Source organism: Lutra lutra, chromosome 7 (assembly GCF_902655055.1).
Source record: "Lutra lutra chromosome 7, mLutLut1.2, whole genome shotgun sequence".
NCBI lineage: Eukaryota > Metazoa > Chordata > Mammalia > Carnivora > Mustelidae > Lutra > Lutra lutra.
This window is the reverse complement of record NC_062284.1, coordinates 101,012,621-101,037,439: the sequence shown is the minus strand read 5'-3', so window position 1 is coordinate 101,037,439 and position 24,819 is coordinate 101,012,621. Positions and strand designations below refer to the sequence as shown.

Below are 24,819 nucleotides of genomic sequence, written 5' to 3'. Positions count from 1 at the left end.
CTTTTTGATTTTAGCTGTTCTGACCAGGTGTTAGGTGGTATCTCACTGTGATTTTGATTTTCATTTCCCTGAAGATTAGTGGTATTGAGCATCTTTCCATGTGTCTTTTGGCTATCTGAATTTTGGGAAAATATCTGTTAGGGTTCTCTGCCCATTTTTTAATTGGATTGTTTTTTGATGTTGAGTTGTATGAGTTCTTTATATATATTGGATATTAACCCCTTATTGGATATATCATTTGCAAATACCTTCTTCCATTCTGTAGGTGGCCTTTTGTTGATGGTTTTCTTTGCTGCGCAATTGCTTTTTATTTTGGTATAGTATCCGTTTATTTTTGCTTTTGTCTCCCTTGCCTCAGGAGACATAGAAAAATGTTGCTATGGTCACTGTTAGAGAATGCCTGTGATCTCTTCTAGAGTTTTTATGGTTTCAGGTCTTATGTTTAAGTCTTTAATCCATTTTGAGTTCATTTTTGTATACGGTGTTAGAAAGTAATCCAGTTTCATTATTTTTTTACATGTAGCTGTCCAGTTTTCCTGGCTCCATTTATTGAAGGGACTGTCTTTTCCATATACATTTAGTTTTGTTTATATTTTTTTGCTTCCATTGTCAAAATTAATTGGCCATATTAGCATGGGCTTATTTCTGAGCTCTATTTGTTCCATTAATCAGTGCATCTACTTTTATGCCAATGCCTCTAATTTTATGCCATTTTTATGCTATCTTTATGTTTTGATTACTAGAGCTTTATAATAGTATATTTTGAACTCAGGAATTGTGATTCCTTTAGCTTTGTTTTCCTTTCTCAAGATTGCTTTGGCTATTTAGGGTCTTTTGTAGTTACATAAAAATTTTAGTATTATTTGTCCCATTTTTGTGGAAATGATGTTGGTATTTTGATAGAGATTGCATTGAATCCGTAGATTGCTTTGGGTAGTTTGGGCATTTTAGCAGTATAACTTCTAATCCATGAGCATGGAATATTTTTCCATTTGTTTGTGTTTTCGGTTTCTTTCATCTGTTTTATAGTACAGGTCTTTTTCCTCATAAGTTTATTCCTAGGTATTTTATTCTTTTTGGTGCAATTATAAGCAGAGTTTTCTTAATAACTGTCCATTGTTTCTCTTTCTGCTACTTTGTTACTAGTATATAGAAATGCTACTGATTCTGGGTATTTTATATCCTGTAATTTTACTGTCTGCTTCTAGTAGTTATTTGGCAAAGTCATTAGGATTTTTTATGTATAGTATCATGTCATCTGCAAATAGTGACAGTTTAACTTTTTCTTTACCAATATGGATGCCTCTTATTTGTGATTGCTGTTTCTAGTACTTGCAGTACTATGTTGAATAAAAGTGGTATCTTGTTCCTGATCTTAGAAGCAAAGCTTTCAGTTTTTTACCACTGAGTATACTGTTAGTTATGGGTTTTTCATAGTTGGCCTTTATTATGTTGGGGTATGTTCTGTCTCAACCCACTTTTTTGAGAATCTTATCAGGAATGGATGTTGAATTTTATCAAATGCTTTTTCTGCATCAATTGAAATGATTATGTAACTTTTATCCTTCATTTTGTTGATAAGGTGTATCCATCCTGTTGACTTGTGAATGTTGAACCATCCTTGCATCCCCAGAATAAATCCTACTTGGTTGTGGTGAATGATCTTTTTAATGTATTGTTGAAAGTGATTTGCTAAGATTTTCTTCAGGATTTTTGCATCCATTCATCAGAGATGTTAGCTTGTAGTTTTCTTCTTTTTGTTGTATCTTTTTCTGGGTTTTGTAGCTGGATAATGCTGGTCTCATGATACATGTTTGGAACCTTTCCTTTCTCTTCTGTTTTTTGGAATACTTGGAGGAGAATAGGTGTGAACTCTAAATATAGAATTCACTCATGAATCCATCTGGTCCTCGACTTTGGTAAGTTTTTGATTACTTATTTAGTTATGAGTAGTCTGCTCAGATTTTCTATTCCTGATTCAGTTTTAGAAGATAATATTTTTCTAGAAATTTGCTTTTTTCTAGGTTGTTCAGTTTGTTGGCATATCATTTTTCATAGTATTCTCTTGAATCCTTTATTTCCATGAGGTCAGTTTTTACTTCTCTTTCGTTTCTGATTTCCTTTATTTGGGTCCTTTCTCTCTCTTTTTTTTTTTTTTTTTTGGTGATGAGTCTTTCTAAGTGTTTGTCAATTTTGTTTATCTTTTCATAGAACCACCTCTTCATTTATTTTTGTTCTGGTTTTTTTTGGTCTCTATGTCAATTATTTCTGCTCTAACTTTTATTATTTTCCTCTTTGTATTTACCTTGGGCTTCATTCTTTTTCTAGTTCCTTTATGTATGAGATTAGCTTGTTTCTTTGACCTTTTTTGTTCCTTGAGGTAGGCCTATATAATACTGTATATTTCCCTCTTAGAACTATTTTTTTTTAAGATTTTATTTATTTGACAGAGAAAGACAGGGAACACAGTAGGGGAGAACTGGTGAGGGAGAAGCAAGGAGAAGTTCCCTGATCAGCAGGGAGCCTGATGATACAACAACATGGGGCTTGATCCTAGGACACTGGAATCGTGACCCAAGTTGAAGGCAGATGCCCAACAACTGAGCCACCCAGGTGGCTCAGAAAGAACAGAAAGAACTGTTTTTGTTTTGTTTGTTTAATTTTTTGCCCTTGATTTTTTTTTAAAGATTTTTAATTTTATTTATTTATTTGACAGAGATCACAAGCAGGCAGAGAGGCAGGCAGAGAGAGAGAGGAGGGGAAGCAGGCTCCCTGCTGAACAGAGAGCCCGATGTGGGGCGCCATCCCAGGACCCTGGGATCATGACCTGAGCCAAAGGCAGAGGCTTTAACCCACTGAGCCACCCAGGTGCCCTGTTTTGTTTGTTTGTTTGTTTTTTTAAGATTAAAAAAAAATGTTTCTAAGTAATCTCCACACCCAGTGTGGGTCTTGAACTTACAACCCCAAGATCAAGAGTCATGTGCTCTACCAACTGAGCCAGGCATGCCTTAGAACTGTTTCCACTGTATCTCCAAAGATCTCTTTGTTAATCTCTGGTTATTCTTTATAACATCTTATTCATCTGTCATAGATGTCATCATCTTACTTTCTGAGAATTGTATTTAAGAAGGTTTTGTTTTGGGGCGCCTGGGTGGCTCAGTGGGTTAAGCCGCTGCCTTCAGCTCAGGTCATGATCTCGGGGTCCTGGGATCGAGTCCCGCATCGGGCTCTCTGCTCAGCGGGAAGCCTGCTTCCCTCTCTCTCTCTCTCTCTCTCTCTCTCTGCCTGCCTCTCTGTCTACTTGTGATCTCTCTCTGTCAAATAAACAAATAAAATCTTTAAAAAAAAAAAATTAAAAAAAAAAAAAAAAGGTTTTGTTTTGTTCTTCTGTTTCTTGCAGTATTGCTGGCTCCTCACGTTGTTTTTCTTTTTCATGTTAGAAACTCTGTGCGTTCATTCCATTGGTGCCATAGCAAATTTTACCATAAATTTAGCAGCTTGAAACAACACAAATTTGTTATGTCACTGTTCATATAGTTTAAAAGTCTGGGCATAGTGTGGCTCAGATGGGTGTTCTAGTTAGTCTTATAAAGCTGAAAGTAAGGTGTCAGCAAGGCTGTATTCCTCCTGAAGGATCTGAGAAAGAATTCTTCATGGTAGAATTTGGTTGCATGTGGCTGTAGGACCAGGGTTTCTCCTAGCTTGTCTACCAGATGTCATTCTTAGCTTCTACAGGCCTCCCAAATTCCTTCCTCCATCTTCAAAAACAGCAGTAGCAAGTCCAGTCCTTCCTACTCATCACATCTGTCTAACCTCTCCTTCTGTCTCATCTTTCCTATACTGACCTCTCCTGTCTTCTGTTTGGCAGGCCTCATATGATTACTGGACCCATGGAGAGAATCAGGGGAGAGAGATCTCCCTTAAATCAGATCATTAGTAGCCTTAATTCCATTTGCAAAGTCTCTTCACAGCAGTACCTAGATTAGTGTATAATTGTATAATCAGGGACAGAAATTTTAAGGTGTTACCTCTGGAACTGTAGCCCTACCACAGAGTCCTTTCTCAAATGTCTGTCAGTCACTGACTTCCGTTCATATATTTAATAATGGGCATTACAGATACCAGTAGGAAGTCCTACATTAAATGAGGTTAGCTTGTCACCCCTCTCTGGGGTATTTAGACATTAAGTGAGCTTTATCAAATGTCTGTATCTAAAAGATTGTTCCGGGGCGCCTGAGTGGCTCAGTGGGTTAAGCCTCTGCCTTCGGCTTGGGTCATGATCTCAGGGTCCTGGGATCGAGCCCCGCATCAGGCTTTCTGCTAGGCAGGGAGCCTGCTTCCGCCTCTCTTTCTCTCTCTCTCTCTGCCTGTCCTCTGCCTACTTCTGATCTCTCTCCCTGTCAAATAAATAAAAAATAAATCTTTAAAAAAAAAAAAAAAAAGATTGTTCCCTAGGCCTGTTTAGATTCTCCTCTAAGAGATCCTAAAGGGCATGCATCTAAGGGATGGGTTTAATCCAGTATGGGACAGGATTCGTTTTTGTTTTGTTTTGTTTTGTTTTGTCAATTTTCAGTGCTTGGTCATGCTTGATGTTTGGCACTATGAGTCAGTGTGTTTTCCATTGGTATTTCCTTTTGCAAATACCTTGATTTTATTTTTCTCCCTTTTGTTAAGTCATTTACTACTCTCCCAATCTGGCTTCTGTCTCCCAAAATTTTTCTGCCCTTTTTTTTTTTTTTTAAATTTTATTTTTTATAAACATATAATATATTTTTATCCCCAGGGGTACAGGTCTGTGAATCACCAGGTTTACACACTTCACAGCACTCATCATAGCACATACCCTCCCCGGTGTCCATTATCCCACCCCCCTCCCAACCCCCCTCCTCCCATCAACCCTCAGTTTGTTTTGTGAGATTAAGAGTCACTTATGGTTTGTCTCCCTCCCAATTCCATCTTGTTTCATTTACTCTTCTACCCCCTTCACCCCCCATGTTGCATCTCCTATCCCTCATACAAATCAAAACCACAATGAGATACCACCTCACACCAGTCAGAATGGCTAAAATTAACAAGTCAGGAAATGACAGATGCTGGTGAGGATGCGGAGAAAGGGGAACCCTCCTACACTGTTGGTGGGAATGCAAGCTGGTGCAACCACTCTGGAAAACAGCATAGAGGTTCCTCAAAATGTTGAAAATAGAACTACCCTATGACCCAGCAATTGCACTGCTGGGTATTTACCCTAAAGATACAAACATAGTGATCCAAAGGGGCACGTGTACCCGAATGTTTATAGCAGCAATGTCTACAATTTTCTGCCTTTTTTTAATGTGATATTTTCTCCTATTCTTTTTTCTTTTCTTTAATTATTATCATTTTGGAGACGATTGAAAATAAATGCACAAGTTCAGTATACATGTTTAATAAGAAATTCTCTAGACAGAATTTATTTATTTTTAAAAATATTTTATTTATTTGACAGAGAGATCACAAGTAAGCAGAGAGGTAGGCAGAGAGGGAGGGAGAAGCAGGCTCCCTGCAGAGCAGAGATCATGACCTGAGCTGAAGGCAGAGGCTTATAACCCACTGAGCCACCCAGGCGTCCCTAGACAGAATTTATTTTTAAACTAAAATCTGATTATCTTACCTGAAAACCCTTCTGTGCTCCTCAGTTTCCCACTTCCTCACCCTCATAGTTTCTGATACATATTATTTGGCATTTATGTAGTCCATCTTTCACCAGATTTGTCTTCTACTTAATAAAACACTGATTTTGAACATTACACTTCATTGCTATGTGTTATAAAGAGGTCCTAGGTCATTACTTTGTGGAGTGACTCCTAAATGCTACTTTATATTTATTGAAGTATAAAATTTAGTATGAATGAAAGTCAGCACTGCATTTTGGTAAATCCATTTAAAAATAGTTGTCCAGGTGTATTTTAGTTAAGTATAAATTTAATTACTTTTGCTCTTCACCAGGCCCACTTTTATATGTGATTCAGATTTCTAAATTCACCGTTTAATTCTTTTTTGATACAAAACACAGTAAATAAATCAGTCCTAAATTCCTATATGAATGAAATAATTAGTGTCTTATGTGGAGGTGTAGGTTTACTTTACTTTTTGATTATAATAAAATGAAAACTTATTCACGGGCTTCATGTATAGTCAGTGGCTACCCTGTTCCAATGTAGAACTGCCTATCATTTGAGAAATAAGACGTCATTCTTCCCCTCCCCCCACTCCCCTTACCCTTTCCTTAAGCTACTAGTTGTCAAGAAGTTGGAATCAGAATTACCTATGAAGCTTTTTTTTTTTTTTTTTTGAGATATAATTGACATATTAGTTTCAGGTATATAAAATAATGATTTTATATATGTATACATTATGAAATCATCACCACAGTAAATCTAGTTAGTGTCCATCACTAGAGCTTTTATAAAAATAAGCTGCTGGAAGCCCTGAGTCAGTTAGAGTATATGGGGGTATGACTGAAGCATATATTTTTAGTAGTATTTTTAACTTTACAAGCAATTCTCCTGGACACTTATGGTTAAGAACTTTTTTATATGCTTATGACTGACCCAAAAGCTAGTTACACTTAGCAATATTCATTCTTCTAATAACATTAATAGCTGATTTGTGAGCTGGACAGGAAATGACCGAGGAACAAAAATCTCAAAAGGATGAATCCTGTAGTATAGTGATTCTCAAGCAGAAGGGACATGCCAGAAACATTTTGGATGGATTTTCAAATTAAACATGCTTTCTTTCCCCTCTCCCACTAAACCTGCCTATGATGAACTCTGATAGAAGCATGTCCTATATCTCAGGCGTGATTCATTATATGTCCTTTTATACTTCTTTAGATTTTTCGCTCTGTACCAGTACATGCTATAGTTTGAACAGAGGAGAGATAGACTACTACCACCACCCTACCCGACACTTGATACTGAAATAGTGATTATTCAGAAGCTTGGGATTGTGTAATGCCTTTTGGATCTCCCAACCTGGCAGTAATAGCATTTAAAGGCGAGGGTATACTGAGCATTGAAAGTTTAACTCATAAGTGATTAGGTCTCTTAGAACGTTAAATCTTGTTTATTTTAAAAGTACATTTGGAAAGGGGTGCCTGGGTAGCTGAGTGGTTAAGCCTCTGCTTTCAGCTCAGGTCATGATCTCAGGGTCCTGGGATCGACCCCGCATTGGGCTCTCTGTTCAGCAGGGAGCCTGCTTCCCCCTCTCTCTATGTCAAATAAATAAATAAAATCTTAAAAAAAAAAAGTACATTGGGAAATAATGGCTCAGTTCTACTAATTAAATGTGGGTCAAAAAATACACTTTGTTAATCTACATAAAGCAGTTGATTCTAATGAATTAAACTTCAAAAATTACATTTGAGGATAAGTTGATTAACTTCTTTTTACCTGGAATATACAAGAATGAAGAGAATCTTTGATTTAATTAGGGAACTTTAGTTAAAGAATATGCTACACTATTTTTAACTTTAAAAAGAAATCAAGGGGTGCCTGGGTGTCTCAGTTGGTTAAGTGTCCAGCTCTTGATTTTGGCTCAGGTCATGATCTCAGGGTTCTGGGATTGAGCCCTGTGTTGGGCTCTGCACTTATCATGGAGTCTGCCTAGGATTTTCTCCTGGTCTCCCTCTGCCGCACCCCTCCCCCTGCTCCTTCTCTCTCTCTCTCTCTCTCTCAGATAAATCTATAAATCTTTTTTAAAGATTTTTTTTTTTTTAAATCAGACATCCCTGGAAGCTTTTTAAGAAAGGGACAATTTAAGAAGCAAGAATTTATTTTTAACGTGATTTCTGCTGCTTAGTACTTAAAATATACATACCTCAAATTTATTAATAATTAAAGAGCAGTTATATCACCTGTCCTCTGTTAACATGTCTCTTCAGGACAGTTTTTCTGGTAATTCCATTTTTGCATTTCAGAAAAATATTCCCCAGAAAATAGCCTGTAGAATTCAGGACAAAACAAAAACCTGACTTGTACCAGAGTGTTCGTTCATAATAGAAAAATTCAAATAACCAACAGAAAAACAGAAAAAAACATACAGTTATTAAAAGGTTTTTGGACTTATTTTTTAAACGTGGGCTGAAGTGTACATAAAATAGGTTTTTAAAAGAAGATTGTATTCAAGAGAGAGATTCAAGAGAAAGAGAAAGAGCATGAGCAGGGGGAAGGGCAGAGGGAGAGGGAGAAGCAGACTGCCTGCTGAGTGGGGAGACAGGCACAGGGACCTGGGATCACGACCTGAACTCGAGGGAGATGCTTAACCGACTGAACCACCCAGGCGCCCCTAAGAGAGGGCGCCTGAGAGAATTTTTTTTTTTTTTAAAAACTCCAGTGTGGTTTGCAGTGATTGCTACCATGCACTCTGCATGAGAATTAACTCTAACTTGAAGAAACCTAATAAGAAAAAAAAAAAGAAGAAACCTAATAGAAAAATTAGTGAAGGAAATAGGAATGTCTAAAAACTTTTGAGATGTACATCACTAGTAAATAAAGAAATGTAAATTTAAAAAAAATAAACATACTGTATTTCAAGTAAGTAAAGCTTTAAAAAACACATGTGCCCAACTTGCTTCACTTTTGTCTTAAAATTATTATAACCTTTGATCTAGTAATTCCACTCCAGTGAATTCTTGAAGAAATGAAATGTGGAAAAATATGTGCACGGGTAGATGTTTGTAAAATCATTATTTATAACAGGTTCAGTATTAGAAAAATGGTTAAATTATGCTACATTTACACAGAATTTTATTTATTTTTTAAAGATTTTATTTATTTATTTGACAGAGATCACAAGTAGGCAGAGAGGCAGGCAGAGGTAGAGGGGGAAGCCGGCTCCCTGCTGAGCAGAGAGAGCCCAATGCAGAACTCTATCCCAGGACCCTGAGACCATGACCTGAGCCAAAGGCAGAGGCTTAACCCAGTGAGCCACTGAGCCACTTAGGTGCCCCCAACAGTACATCTATTTGTACATCTATTAACATAATCCCTTATTTACATAGCCGTATTCCATTTTTCAAGAATGGGTTTTAAATGACTTGACTACTTATACTTTTGTAATTTCCAAATTTCTACCATAATCACACATTTTTTTTAATGAGAGAAAAACATTAATACCTAGTACTTAATGAAGTACTTATTATGTGCCAGGCCTTGTTTAGGGAACAGTACCCATATTAATCATTTAATTTTCACAACAACCTCCTGAGGTACTATTATTCTCATTTTACGGATGAGAAAACTCAGACTCTGGCATGCAGAGTAGCTTGTCCAGACTCCCAGTTACTAAGCAGTGGAGCTGTGTGATCTGAATGCAGCTGGTTTGGCTGTGTGCCTCAGCCTCAGAATGGGTCTCAGCAGCTCTACAGCAGTCTGCTCCGTCCTGCTCTCAGGTCCCCTACAAACCAAAAGCTTCCTGCGTTTGTAATACTAGATTGAATCTAGGGGAAACTGTGAGCTTCTGAAGACACAAACTGCTCCTTGTAAAACTCCATCTGATCCAGTAATTTTTAGCAATCTATAGCATTACAGATTATGCAGTGGTTTGCATTTTGTGGTCTAGTCTACTTAAACCCTGACAGTGAGGGTAGTGCTGCCAAATAAAAATACAGACCAAGTCCTCCTCCTTTCTGCTGTATTTTTCATTTTTGGTTTTTCTTGGTTCTCCTCTCTACACTAATCTTTTAAGTATTTTTAAAAAATATTTTATTTATTTGACAGAGAAAGAGAGAGATCACAAGTAGGCAAAGCAGGCAGAAGGAGAGAGAAGCAGAGAGCCTGATGCGGGGCTCGATCCCAGGATCCTGAGACCATGACCCAAGCCGAAGGCAGAGGCTTAACCCACTGGGCACCCAGATGCCCCTACACTATTTTTAAATCAACCTAATTTTGGTTTTCATTCCACATGAATTTTACAATCAGCTTGTCATCTTGTATAAAAGAGCAAGTTGGAATTTTAACTTGGATTCTGTTTAATCTTTAGCTCAATTTAGGGAAAAACTGACTTCTTAACAATCCCTGCAATTCATGGACATGGTATGTAATTTAAATATGTTATATAGCTATTCATATAGGTCATTGTTAATTCCTTTTGTTACTTTTACTTAACATTTTTGCCTCTTACCAGATTCTTCATATGTAAATGATTAAGATAAACACATTTTATATAAGACAGAAGAGATTGAATCAATTAAAACTTGGAGATTTGGGGCGCCTGGGTGGCTCAGTGGGTTAAGCCGCTGCCTTCGGCTCAGGTCATGATCTCAGGGTCCTGGGATCAAGTCCCGCATCAGGCTCTCTGCTCAGCAGGGAGCCTGCTTCCCTCTCTCTCTCTCTCTCTCTCTCTCTCTCTGCCTCTCCATCTACTTGTGATCTCTCTGTCAAATAAATAAATAAAATCTTTAAAAAAAAAAAAAAATAAAAAATAAAATAAAATAAAACTTGGAGATTTGATAATGTTATGAAAGTACTTACATTTACTTCATGTATTGTGTAACTTACAACATACAGGATGAATGAGGGATACCCAGTAATCTAAAGCTTTTTAAAAAAAATTGAGGTATAATTGACATATAATAATAGTATCAAGTGTACAGCATAGTGAATCAATACTTAATATACTTTGCAAAATGACCACCATGTTCATTCTGCTTACTCTGTCACCATACAGAATTAATACAGTATTATTGACTGTATTCCCCATGCTGCATATCACATCCCTGTGGCTTATCTATTTTATAACTGGGAACTTGTCCTTTTAAAAAAAATTTTGTAAGGTTTTTGTCAGACACAGAGCGTGTGCATGCGCACAAGTAGGGGGAGCCACAGGCAGAGGGAAAAGCAAGGAAGCCCTGTGTGGAACTCCATCCCAGGTCCCTGAAATCATGACCTGAGCCAAAGGCAGATGCTTAACTGACTGAGCCACCCAGGCGTGCGGAACTTGTACTTCTTGATCCCCCTCTAACCATTGTACCTGCCTCCTCACAACTCCCTTCTCTGCTAGCGAACACCAGTTCGTTCTCTGTATCTATGCCTCATTTTTTTTTTAAACATTCCACAAATAAATAAAATTGTGGTACTTGTCTTTCTCTGACTCATTTCACTTAGCATAATATTCTCTGGGTCCATCCATGTTGCTGCAGATGGCAAGAATTCATTCTTTTTTTGTGGCTGAATAATATTCGTGTGTGTGTGTGTGTACACACTACATCTTCTTTATCCATTCATCTATCAGTGCACCCTGAGGTTGCTTCCATATCTTGGCTATTACAAATAATGCTTCAACAAACATATACCTTTTTGGATTAGTGTTTTTGTTACCTTTGGATAGATGTCCAGTAATGGAACTGCTAGATCATAATTTTAGTTCTGGTTTTAAGTTTTTGAGGGACCTCCATACTGTTTTCCATAGTGGATGCACCAGTTTACATTGCTAAACAGTGCAAAAAATTTCCCTTTTCTAGGGTGCCTAGGTGGCTCAGTTGTTAAGCGTCTACCTTCGGCTCAGGTCGTGATCCCAGGGTTCTGGGATCAAGCCCAACATTGGGCTCCCTGCTCAGCAGAAAGCCTGCTTCTCTTTCTTCCTTTGCCTTCTGCTCTGCCTAATTGTGTGCTCGCTTGCGCGTGCGTTGTCTCTCTCTCTCTCTCTCTGAGGTTATTTAAACCTTTATTTAAAGGTTTAAATAAAACCTTTAAAAAAAAAAAGATTTCCCTTTTCTCCATATCCTAACACTATTTTTTTTTTTAAGATTTTATTTATTTATTTGACAGAGAGAGATCACAAGCAGGCAGAGAGGCAGGTAGAGAGAGAGGAGGAAGCAGGCTCCCTGCTGAGCAGAGAGCCCAATGCGGGGCTCGATCCCAGGACCCTGAGATCATGACCTGAGCTGAAGGCTGAGGCTTAACCCACTGAGCCACCCAGGCGCCCCCTAACACTATTTTTTTATAGTAGTCATTCTGACTGGTATAAGATGATAATTTCATTGTGGTTTTGATTTGCATTTCCCTGGTGATTAGTGATTTGGAACCATCTTCATGTGTTTGTTGGCCATCTGTGTGTCTTTGGAAAAATGTCTTCAGATCCTCTAATTGGATTGTTTGCTTTCCTGTTACTGAGTTCTATGAATTGTTTACTTATTTTGCATATTAACCTGTTACTGGTTATATGATTTGCACATATCTTCTATTCAGTGGGTTGCCTTTTGATTCTGTTGGTTTCCTTTGCTGTGTAGAAGCTTTTTAGTTTGATGTGGTCTCATTTGTTTATTTTGTTTCCCTTGTCATTAGGAGTAAGATCACACACAAAAAAAAAAATTCTAAAACTGATGTCAAAGAACTTACTACATGTTTTCTTCTAGGAGTTTTATGCTTTCAGGTCTTAGATTCAAGTCTTTAATCCATTTTGTGTCAGTTTTTGTATATGGTCCAGTTTCATTCTTTTGAATACAGCTGTCCAGTTTTCCCAGCATCATTTACTGAGGAGACCATCCTTTTCCCATTGTATATTCTTAGCTCCTTTGTCATAAATTGACCACATAGGTATATGTGAACTCTCAGGCTCTTTATTCTCTTCCATTGATTTATATGTGTTTTTATGCAAATACTATACAGTTTTTTTGTGTTTTTTTTTTTTTAAGATTTTATTTATTTATTTGACAGAGAGAAATCACAAGTAGGCAGAGAGGCAGGCAGAGAGAGAGGAGGAAGCAGGCTCCCCGCTGAGCAGAAAGCCTGATGTGGGGCTCGAACCCAGGACCTGGGATCATGACCTGAGCCGAAGGCAGTGGCTTAACCCACTGAGCCACCCAGGCGCCCCATATACAGTTTTGATTACTGTAGCTTTGTAGTATAGTTTAAAATCAAGCAGTGTGTACCTTCAACTTTGTTCTTTATCAGGATTGTTTTGGCTGGTAAGGGTCTTCTTTGGTTCCATACAAATTTTAGAATTATTTGTTCTAGTTCTGTGAAAAATATCATTAGAATTATTAGAATTTCAATAGGGATTGCATTAAATTTGTAGATTGCTTTGGGTAATACGGTCATTTTATTAATATTGGTTCTTTCAAACCAGAAACACGGAATATCTTTCCATTTATTTCTGTATTTTTTTTTTCCATCAACTCCATATAGTGTTCAATGTACAGTACAGCTCTTTTACTTCCTTGGTTAAATTTATTCTTAGAGGGGTGCCTTGGTAGTTCAGTAGAACATCTGACTCTTGGTTTTGGCTTAGGTCTTGATCTCAGGGTCATGAGATCCAGCCCCGCAATGGGCTCTGTGCTCATTGCAGAGTCTGCTTGTCCTTCTTCCTCCCCCCCTGCCCTTCCCCATGCTCATGCTCCCACACATGCATGCACGCTCTCTCTCTCTCTTATAAATAAATAAGTCTTTTTAAAACAGTTTAAAAAAACCAGGGGCCTCTGGGTGGCTCAGTCGTTAAGCATCTACCTTTGGCTCAGGTCATGATTCTGGGGTCCTGGGATCAAGCCCCGCATCAGGCTTCCTGCTCGATGGAGAGCCTGCTTCTCCCTTTTGCACTCCCCCTGCTTGTGTTCCCTCTTTGGCTGGCTGTCTCTGTCAAATAAATTTGAAAAATCTTAAAATAAATAAAAAAGTTTAAAAAAAAAACAAATGTAGGGGCACCTGGGTGGCTCAGTGGGTTAAAGCCTCTGCCTTCGGCTCAGGTCATGATCCCAGGGTCCTGGGATCGAGCCCCGCATCGAGCTCTCTCCTCAGCGGGAAGCCTGCTTCTCCCTCTCTCTCTCTGCCTGCCTCTCTGCCTACTTGTGATTTCTGTCTGTCAAATAAATAAATAAAATCTTTTAAAAAAAAAAAGTAAAAACAAAACAAATGTATTCCTGGGTATTTTACTTTTTTGATGTAGTTGTAAATGGGATTGGTTTTCTCAACTTCTGTTTTCCATAGTTTATTATGTATAAAAATATAACAGGTGGGTTTTGCTTTTTTTTTAAGATTTTATTTTTTTGAGAGAGAGCGAGAGAGAACATGAGTGGGGGATAGGGATCATGACCTGAGCCGAAGGCAGATGCTTAACTGACTGAGCCACCCACGTGCCCCAAAAAGAACACAACAGGTTTTTGTATAGTGATTTGTTTTACCTTGCACCATCACTGAATTTTACTGGTTTATTAGTTCCAGTGGTTTTTGATGGGAGTAGTTAAGGTTTCTATATATCGTATCATGTCATCTGCAAATAGTGACGGTTTTACTTCTTCCTCTCCAATTGGTATGTTTTTATTTCTTTTTCTTGCCTAGTTGCTGTGGCTAAGATATAAATCTTAACTTTTTTATGGTTTTAGTTAAATAAATATATAAATGAGTTCTAATATTTTCTCTCTGTACCCTAGCAGATTGTTCTCTCTCTACTTCAAGGCTACTACATTCATTAGATGGTATTGAATACTTCGGGAGATTATCTGTAGAAGTGCCATACTTCATTCTTTCGCACGGCATTAACGTCTGGCAAAACAAACACATACATACATAGAAGGAAACTATGAATTCTTACATTGGAATGGATTAATAGATGAATTTTCCAGATGTAAAGTGCTTAAATTTTCCATTATGCTACTAAAATAATCTTTCTTCTTATTTTAACAGATATCAGACACCCTGAAGAACTTTCTCTCTTGAAAAAACCCAAAGATCCAACTAAGAAAAAAAAGAAAAAGCTAGATGACCAGTCTGAAGATGAGGCACTTGAATTAGAGGGGCCCCTTATCACTCCTGGATCAGGTAAGACTTTGCAGAGGCATAGTGTGCTAAGCGTGGATGTGTCTATATGTTTGTGGTTTTTTCACAAATGGTATACGTAGGTCCAGAGAGTGATCAACTTTAAAAAACTCTCTTTCATCACTTTTCCCCCTCAGTCATCATGAAATCACCACTGAGGTCTGTCATGTACAAAGCATTGTGTCAGGTGTTAATAGCTGCATCAGTAAAAAAGGAAGGCTGGTTCTCTGCTCAGGAAGAATCAGAAAGGGGCAATCAATACTTTAACTGGGCTCAGTTTTTTGCATTGCAAAAATTGGACAGTTTTCTTAGTATTTAGTTCCTTTTTTCTATATTCTGTGAAAACCACAATTACTTAGTTAAGACATGATTACTTCTGTGGGTTACTTAAAATCTCTGTGCTTTGCAAATACTGGTCCCTTTTCACCTTTTTCCTTTAAGGTTTTGCCCCTTAAAGAAGCTTCCTCACATTTCCTTCCCTTACCTCCCCAACCTGAATTATGTATCCTTCTATCTTAAGTCACCAGACTTTTCTGTGTTACATTATATTGCATGTTCTTACCTAATAAATTTTGAGGTCCTGGCGTGATGAAACTGTCTCTCACATTTTTGTTAACCAGGACCTGACTTAGCATGTGGCATCCAGCAGGAGCATAGGCAGTGTCTTTTGGGTAGCTAGAGGACTAATTAAATGACATGGTTATTTTGTCCTGGGCATACACAGGGACTGGACATTACAGTTTCCCATGTGTCTCAGCCACACATTTATAAATCCATTTCTTAGGAAATAGGTTCCTCAGTCAGTAAGTAAACTAATTTAACTAATTCAGTTTGTTCTTGGTTTTTTACATTCTGGGGTAATGATGATAATGGAAACAGTTTAGTGCTTACTATATACCCATTTTATACATTATACTCATGGAAATTCACTTTAGCATATTTTACTTGTGGAAATCACTTAATTCTCACTACAGCCCATTGCAGATTATGTTATTGTACTCATTTTAAGGTTGAAGAAATGGCACAGTAATGTTAGGAACATCTAACGGCTCATAACTTGTAACTTTTATACCCTTACTCATGTGCTGATTGGACTTGGGAGATACCAAAAAATAAGGCAATCCTAGCTCATAAGAAGTTTTTAGACTAATTGAAAAACAGTTACTTTATTTATAAGGTATACTATATAAATGCTAAATGAAAATTGTAGAAAGTAATGTTCCAGGAATTCTGAAGACAAAACAATTCCAAACAGGGTATATTTATTTTATAGGTTAGGGAGTTGAGTTTGTAAATTAAGCATTCAAAAAGTTCCAATGTTTTAGTGATAAACTCATCTTCTGATAAGTTGGATACTTTCCCTGTACTGGCATTTTTTTTTTTAATTTTGTGGTCTTTTTTACTGTATTAAAGTTTTACATTTTTATGTAGTCAAATCTGTTATTTATAGTTCTGGGCCTTCATCTTTGGTTAAGAAAATCTTCACAAATATTAGTAAAATTATTCTATTATTTCCTTTTTACACTTTTATGTAATTATTTCATATTTACACACTTTAACTCATCTGTAATATCAACATTTGTTATTTTTAATTCACCTGAAATTTGTTTACTAAGTGTGGTATGAGGTGATATCTTGGTGGGAAATTTTCCGAAATGTATTAAATACTTGAGCGCTCTTTTTTAAAAAAAAATGTATGAGACTATAATGTATAGTATCCAGGTTATCAGGCAGATTGTAAAGTTACATGAGTTTTTAATATTTGTAGTAGGTGGCTCAAGACTGTAGTACTTGTTGAATTCTCTTTCTCCTCCTTAACAGTTTTTGTTATTGTTCCGTATACTTGAACGAGCTCCTATTTTGTTGCTGACTAAGTATGTTACTTCATCGTACCTACTTTCTACTTCAAATATGTTGTAAATTTGGCAATCAGGAATACAAGGTAGTTGGGATTGTCACTGAACTGAGACTTAGAAGGAATGTAAAATGTACACACCCTCCGTCCCAGCAGTGCTATTGGAATTAGGAAATACGTACAAACATACCTGGTGGAAGGCATTTGCTGGAAGGCGTATTTGCAGCAACAGTGAAGTCCACAAAATTCTAAAGAAATGAATGCACACGAATCGGGAATGGCTTAAATAAGTTATGGTACCCAGGAGGTGGTGTGTGTAGCTTCAGTCAGAATGGCTGATTTATAGCTTGGCTCTGAAATGTAATAGCTTTTGGCACTTGACAACTTACTTAGACCCCTCAGTTTTCTTCTCTAAAATGAGAATAATAGGATTGTTGGAAACACTAATTAAGTTACTACTGCAGAGTGCCTAACAAAATAAGAATAGAAACAATGAAGTGTAGAATATACAAAGTAGAGGAAATTGAGAGGGCAGAGAAGTGATCGGGTAGCTGATTCTATTAAATGTTGTGTAATTTAGGGGAATATGTTTTAGAAACTTCATAAAGAAAATTGTCAGTTCTAACTGAATTTAATTCTGAATAGTAATTATAGTCCATCATACTAGGAACAAAATTTCAATATTCTGACATTCCTAGTAAAAGACTTGTTTGCTAGATCTTTGAAATACACAAAGAGAAGATTTTGCCCAGAAGATAATGTTTTTCTGTCCCTTATTTACATATGTACTCTCTATAGCAGGATTATTCTTTGCCCACCTGAGCTGGAGTAATGTTTTCAGCCCTTTTAATTACTACAGGGTGCCCAAATAACCCTTTCACAAAAATGCCTTTGTAATTTTTAAAAGTTCTGGCTTTTAAGGATGTCACTATCACAATGCCCTTTAAAGCTAAGAAAGGAGAACTGACAGCTGTTTATTTAACATATAATGTATTATAGTTTCAGGGGTACAGGTCTGTGATTCATCAGTCTTAACACACTCCACAGTGCTCACCGTAGCACATACCCTCCCCAGTGTCCACCCCCAGCCACCCCATCCCTCTCACCCACTCTCCATTCCAGCAACCCTCAGTTTGTCTCCTGAGATCAAGAGTCTCTTACAGTTTGTCTCCCTCTTTGGTTTCGTCCTGTTTCATTTTTTCCTTCCCTTCCCCTATGATCTTGTTTCTCAAATCCCTCATATCAGTGAGATCGTATGATAGTTGTCTTTCTCTAATTGACTTACTTCGCTTAGCATAATACCCGCTAGTTCCATCCACGTCCTTGCAAATGGCAAAATTTCAATTTTTGATGGCTGCATAATATTCCATTGTATATGTATACCGTATCCTCTTTATCCATTCATCTGTTGATGGACATCTAGACTCTTTCCATAGTTTGGCTATTGTGGACACTGCTGCTATAAACATTGGGGTGCCGGTGCCCCTTCAGATCACTACATTTTTATCTTTAGGGTAAATACCCAGTAGTGCAATTGCTGGGTTGTTGTAGGGTAGCTCTTTTTTCAACTTTTTGAGGAACCTCCATACTGTTTTCCAGAGTGGCTGCACCAGCTTGCATTTCCACAAACAATGCAGGAGGGTTCCCCTTTCTCTGTTTCCTTGTCAACGTATGTCATTTCTGACTTGTTAATTTCAGCCATTCTGACTGATGTGAGGTGGTATCTCACTGAAGTTTTGATAAGTATTTCCCTGATGCTGAGTGATAGCGAGCACTTTTTCATGTGTCTTTGGCTATGTGGATGTCATCTTTGCAGAAATGTCTGTTCATGTCTTCTGCCCATTTCTTGATTGGACTATTTGTTCTTTGGGTGTTGAATTTGGTAAGTTCTCTATAGATTTTGGAGAGTAGCCCTTTATCTGATATGTCATTTGCTAATATCTTCTCCCATTCTTTTAGTTTTGTTTACTGTTTCCTTTGCTGTGCAAAAGCTTTTTATTTTGATGAAGTCCCAATACAGTAGTTCATTTTTGCCCATGCTTCCCTTGATTTGGCGTTGTTGCTAGGAAGAGATTGCTGCCTGTTTTCTTCTCAAGGATTTTGATGGATTTCTGTCTCAGATTGAGGTCTTTCATCCATTTTGAGTCTATTTTTGTGCATGGCGTAAAGAAATGGTCCAGTTTCATTTTTCTGCATGTGGCTGTCCAGTTTTCCCAACATCATTTGTTGAAGAGACTTTTTTCCATTGGACATTCTTTCCTGCTTTGTCAAAAGATTAGTTGACCACAGTTTTGACGGTCCATTTCTGGGCTCTCTATTCTGTTCCATTGATCTGTGTGTCTGTTTTTGTACCAGTACCATAATGTCTTGATGATTACAGCTTTGTAATAGAGCTTGAAGTCCGCAATTGTGATGCCACCAGCTTTGTTCTTTTTCAACATTCTTCTGGTTATTCGGGGTTCTTTTCTGGTTCTATATAAATTTAGGATTATTTGTTTCATTTCTGTGAAAAAAGTTGATGGTATTCTGATAGGGATTGCATTAAGTGTGTAGATTGCTCTAAGTAGCATAGAGATTTTCCACAGTATTTGTTCTTCCAATCCATGAGCATGGAACATTTTCCCATTTCTTTGTGTCTTCCTCAATTTCTTTCATGAGTATTCTTTGAGCATAGATTCTTTACATCTTTGGTTAGATTTATTTCTAGGTATCTTATGGTTTTGGGTGCAATTATAAATGGGATCAACTCCTTAATTTCCCTTTCTTTGAACTAACAGCTTTCTTTGTTGCTTATTTAACAACGTTTAGATACTGCATATTGTTTTAGTTACTAACATTGGAAGAATACATACTGAGAATGTCAAATCAGATACCCTGTGGCTAGCAAGTTTTGTTTGTGTTTTTTTTTTTTACTTTGTGTTTTCTTCCTAGACTAGATCATGACAACTACAAAAATCTCTAGCATGATCACCAGTTTTTCATAGGTTAATATTCTATCATTGCATTGAGTGAGGTGGTTGGGGAGGGGTTGTTAGAGTGAAAAGGAAATCCCTAAGCATATTCCTAAATTAATTAGGTAAGGGAAACAGCCATTCTCTTTCCATCATTCGTTAACAGTGTGATGCCCATTTACGCATTTTCTTTTTAAAAATTATGACTGAAGACAAAATACAATTAACAGAGTTAGGACTTCAGGGGAGGTGCTTTTACTTAACATTATTCTGAACTTCTAAGTCTTAATTTAAACCAATTTTTTGTAGTTTAAATGATGGGGGATGTATTTTCAGTTGACTAAGTCAACAAGTGTTTATTTATGTGCCTCTATTATATGTCTAGCTCTGTTGAACACTGGGGAATTGGAAGAGAAGATATCCCTCCCTTCAGGGGCTTAATTATAGGATATATCTTTTTTAGCAAAATTTTATCTACCCATTTGCTTTAATACTTTATTTGTAAATCTGTTGGAACCAGTTTAGCTATTCACTGAGAAAACATTAATGTAAAATTGTTCTCAATTTATGTGCATTTATTCAGTTACATTGAGCTGTCTTAAAACGGTATGGATTTCAAAGGTTGGTAAATGTGGATGTGTCTTTCACTGGACATTTGACTAGAGCACAGCTTTTTTCTTTTGAATTGAACAAAAAAAACTTCGGTTACGGTTTCTAAGATTCTTTTAAATTCACTTGAAATATTTACTTAAGTTTATGATGCACATTAGGAAAAGTCTTTTTCTTTTTCCATTTCCTTTTCCTTTTCATTCTTTTGTTTCTATCTTCTATTGTTACCTTTCCTTTACCTTCTGAATTCCTTTCTCTCCTTTCCTATAGGCACTGATGTTCTTTACATTGGCCCTCTGAAAGGTGAGCCTTGCCACAATTAAAAACAAAAACTTGGTCTGTCTGCTTCAGCTATATCTTTAACTTATCTTCTAATTCCCTTGAACTGATTTTTCCCCCTCAGAATTTCTGCCAACTTATATTCTTTTGACCTTGTTATTATATGTTCTAATGTTATACAAATAGAGTTAAAGTTATTTTTACATGTTTTCAAGAGAGGTAAAATAATGTACTAAAGCTTTCCTTCCAGAATGAAGCTTTTGTTTCACAATTTGCTTTATATAGCATGTATTTTTGAAAACCAAGATTCTGTACTTTATTCATACTTACTACCCATTTTTTATATTATTTATTAGGAAGTATATATTCAAGCCCAGGACTTTATAGTAAAACAATGACCCCCACTTATGATGCTCATGATGGAAGCCCCTTGTCACCAACTTCTGCTTGGTTTGGTGACAGTGCTTTGTCAGAAGGCAACCCTGGGATACTTGCTGTCAGTCAGCCAATCACATCACCGGAAATTTTGGCGAAAATGTTTAAGCCTCAGGCACTTCTTGACAAAGCGAAAATCAACCAAGGGTAAGTTTTAAAATAGAGATACATTGAGGGGTACCTGGGTATGGTTCAGTTGGTTAAGTGTCTGAGTTTTGAGTTTGGCTTGGGTCAGGATCTCTTCGGTTGTGGGATCAAGACCCTTGTTGGACACCATGCTCAGTGCCGAGTCTGCTTGAGATGCTCTCCCCCTGGTCCTCTGCCCCTCCCCCTGCTTGTGTATGTGCTCTGTCTCTCAATAAATAAATCTTTTAAAAAGATAAAATATAGATACATTGAAGAATTTCTTTCCCCAACTAGAGGTAGAAATATTTTATTAATTTTTTTCTTGCGTTGTTCCACTGCTCTTGTTAATTTGTCCAGGTGGCTTGATTCCTCAAGATCTCTTATGGAACAAGATGTGAAGGAAAATGAGGCCCTCCTTCTCCGATTCAAGTATTACAGCTTTTTTGATTTGAATCCAAAGGTACCGAGGGTTTAGAGGGATCTCTTCTTTTTTTCCTTTTTGTTTTGTTCATTTGGATGTTGTTACCTGGTGTTGGGATAAGGAATCATTTGTATATAGCAAGTCTGAATAATATTCAAAACCCAAGCTTTAGACAAAGGCATCTGTATTTGAAATAAGTCTGTTGTGTTAATAGGTTGAAAGCATAATTAAACCATGTTCTTTTGTGTTAAAATAATTGAATTTTTAGTTGATTTGTATTTTAAATGCAGTAGCTTGGTACTATAGAATTGGTAAAGTTAGTTTTAGCAATTTTTTTACACCTCTCTTTAGCTGTGTTTTTGGTAAAAGAAGAGTTCTATGAAATAGTACCTTTTCGATGACTTTCACATTTCTAATTATAAATCAGATGTGGCTTCAAAGAAAAATTCCTCTATGTTTCTTCATATTTAATAGGCAAACATTATGTTTTTATCAAATGACTGCATTATCTTTGCTTTTCTGAGAATAGTTAAATTTGCTATGAAATAGAGTATATTCCCTAGAAAACACATGGCACAGAGATTTGGATCTTTTGCTTCCTTATTGATCATCCTTGGGGGGTAAACCTTACCTTGCATGTCTAGATTTTAATGTATATGCTTAACATTTTTATTATGTACTTAGGTTATTCTTTTTGTAACAGTAAAGTGTGTAATTTAGAACTACAGAAAATAATCTTAATACCTTTCAGGCCATATCATGTCTCATTTTAGTAAAACCAGTGCTGTTTTGGGAACATAGTTATATTTACTGGGGAAGGGAGATGCTGTATGTTTTGTTAACAGTCTAAAATAGTACTGTTAAGTGCTCGCTTCGGCAGCACATATACTAAAATAGTACTGTTAAGACATTACTATTAATTTTTATTAATAACTAAATGGATAATTCAGTAACATATAAATAAATCTTTACCACAAGGTACATATATATATACTTTGTATTTCAGATTCTTAAAAGAATTACTGTTTCCAAGGACCTAACTCTTGGTCTAAGTATGCTTTTCCATAGGGGGCAAGATGTTCCCTGAAATAATTAACTCTCTGATCATAACATTTTATTGTGACAGGTTGCAATAAGAAACTGAAAAGCAGTCACTCTTTCCTTATTTTAAATGTCTTTCGTGTTATTTTCATTTTGTTACAAGCTCTGTAATATCTAATGATTATTTCCCTCTAAAATAACATATAGAATCTTATTTCTAATACTAAATAATAATAATTTGGTTTTAACTGTCATTTTTAATGGAAAATTAGATGTGGGTATATATACATATACCTAACCCTGTAGGTATCTTTATTATTGAGTATTTGATACTGAATAAAAATCCCAGAAAAAATGTGTATTAGAACTTTGTCAGGCTTTGAAAGTGAATATTCAGTTTTCAAACTTTGTGTTATGTTAAAGGTAATGTATTACAAAAGGATTGTGTCTCTTTTGCTGCAGTATGATGCAATCAGAATCAATCAGCTTTATGAGCAGGGCAAATGGGCTATTCTCCTAGAAGAAATTGAGTGCACAGAAGAAGAAATGATGATGTTTGCAGCCTTGCAGGTAGTAAGAGTATTGGTAAATGGGACTTTTCAAGGGAAAGGGTAGGGAATTATTTCTAAATAGTAACGTAGCACTGTAATTTCAGTAGCATTTTGATAGTGTTTACTTTTTTGTTATGTAGAAATTGAATACACTTAGAAGACAAAATAAGTACATGAATTTAACTTTTTTTAACCTAAGAGTTTAATGGTATACTTGATAGTTATTTTCCTGTATCCTATAGCAGAAAAATATCCTCCCATCCCCAGATATGTATTAGCTTAAAACTACCCAGTTTTCCCTTTGAAATAAGCTCTTTATTGCAAATCAGATTTCTAAAATGAAGCTTTTAATTGCATAATTTCCTAAGTAGCTGTGGATGATAATATTTTTTAAATGGCTATAACAAAAAAAAAAAACATTTTAAAGGTGATAAAATTTTAAGTTTACTGAAACTAAACAAATTTTTAGAATAATCCTTAAGAAGTAGATAGCTAATGTTTTCCTTAGATTAAACCAGTGTTATCCCAGAAGTGATTCTTGCATATCAGCTTTTCCAGAATTACAGTAGGGGTTATTAAAAGACTGTCATTTCATTATTGCTGTCCCCTTTAGTAAAATAACATAGGGTGGCACCCACAAGTCTGCATTTTTAGAGACACTGTGATGCATGCAGCTGACCACTACACCAGTCATTCTTGTTTATTGAGACTTTAGTGAATGTTCTCAGATTATGGTAGAATTCTGGTTTTGCCTAAAGTCCTAACAAAATTGGTGTTAAGTACAGGAAGCAGAGTTGCCAGTTATGAAAGGCTTTCACTGTTGGGGCTCCTGAGTGGCTCACTTGGTTAAGGGGCTGCCTTTGGCTCAGATCATGATCTCAGGTCAAAGGCTTTCACTGTTGGGGCTCCTGGGTGGCTCAGTCGGTTAAGGGGCTGCCTTTGGCTCAGATCATGATCTAGGTCCTGGGATTGAGCCTCATGGGGCTCCCTGCTCAGCAGGGAGCCAGGGAGCCTCCTCCTCTGCTTCCTGAGCCCCACTCCACCCCACTCCTGCTCTCTCTTCCCCTCCCTCTCAAATGAATAAAATCTTTAAAAAAAAAGAAAAAAAAGCTTTCACTGTAAAAATGATTTTATAAATATAGTACAGTAAATGTATTTTCCTTATGATTTTCCTAATATTTTCTTTTCTCTAGCTTTATTGTAAGAATGAATATAACACATATGGAATATATGTGTTAATTGACTGTTTATGTTTTCCTTAAACCATGTTATCCCAAAAGTAGTTCTTGTGTATCAGCTTTTTCAGAATTACAGTAGTGCTTATTAAAAAATTGTCCACTTCATTACTGCTGTCCCCTCTAGTAAAATAACATAGGTTTTAGTCAAGAGCAGGCTATTAGTAGTTTTAGGAGAGTCAGCGCCCCTAACCCCCATGTTGTCCAAGGGTCAAATATACACATAATTGTATTTTTACAGAAATGGATTATTTTGTAGCTTTCCCCCACCCAGTGTATTGTAGGTATTCCATTTTAGGGCAGTAGAAAACGCCTCAGAAACCATGTATTTTAATCTGTGGAAACTGAATGTCCCAAAACATAACTTTGCCGAACCATTTTAGAATCTAGATTTAGTGAGAGAATTCTGAACTAAAAATCTCCTGAGTTCTTAGAAGCCTTCCCAGAGACTGACCCGAAGGCTCTAGAAATCCATCCAGTACCATAAGGGGTAGGGGGACGTTTGAAAAGATGGCATGGAAATG

The 24,819-nt window shown here is 36.7% G+C and overlaps 1 protein-coding gene across 6 annotated transcripts in view; it reads left to right on the top strand.

Moving 5' to 3' along the window:
• Positions 1-24,819, top strand: part of FERMT2 (FERM domain containing kindlin 2) — a 93,359-nt gene that overhangs the window by 50,332 nt on the left and 18,208 nt on the right. For 3 of the 6 annotated variants that reach the window (XM_047735979.1, XM_047735978.1, XM_047735981.1), the window contains exons 4-8: positions 14,661-14,795; positions 20,478-20,510; positions 20,843-21,068; positions 21,405-21,507; positions 22,972-23,079. In XM_047735979.1, the coding sequence (XP_047591935.1) occupies positions 14,661-14,795; positions 20,478-20,510; positions 20,843-21,068; positions 21,405-21,507; positions 22,972-23,079 (605 nt within the window). The remainder of the gene's footprint in view (positions 1-14,660; positions 14,796-20,477; positions 20,511-20,842; positions 21,069-21,404; positions 21,508-22,971; positions 23,080-24,819) is intronic. The other 3 variants (XM_047735982.1, XM_047735980.1, XM_047735983.1) reach the window with 1 other exon arrangement.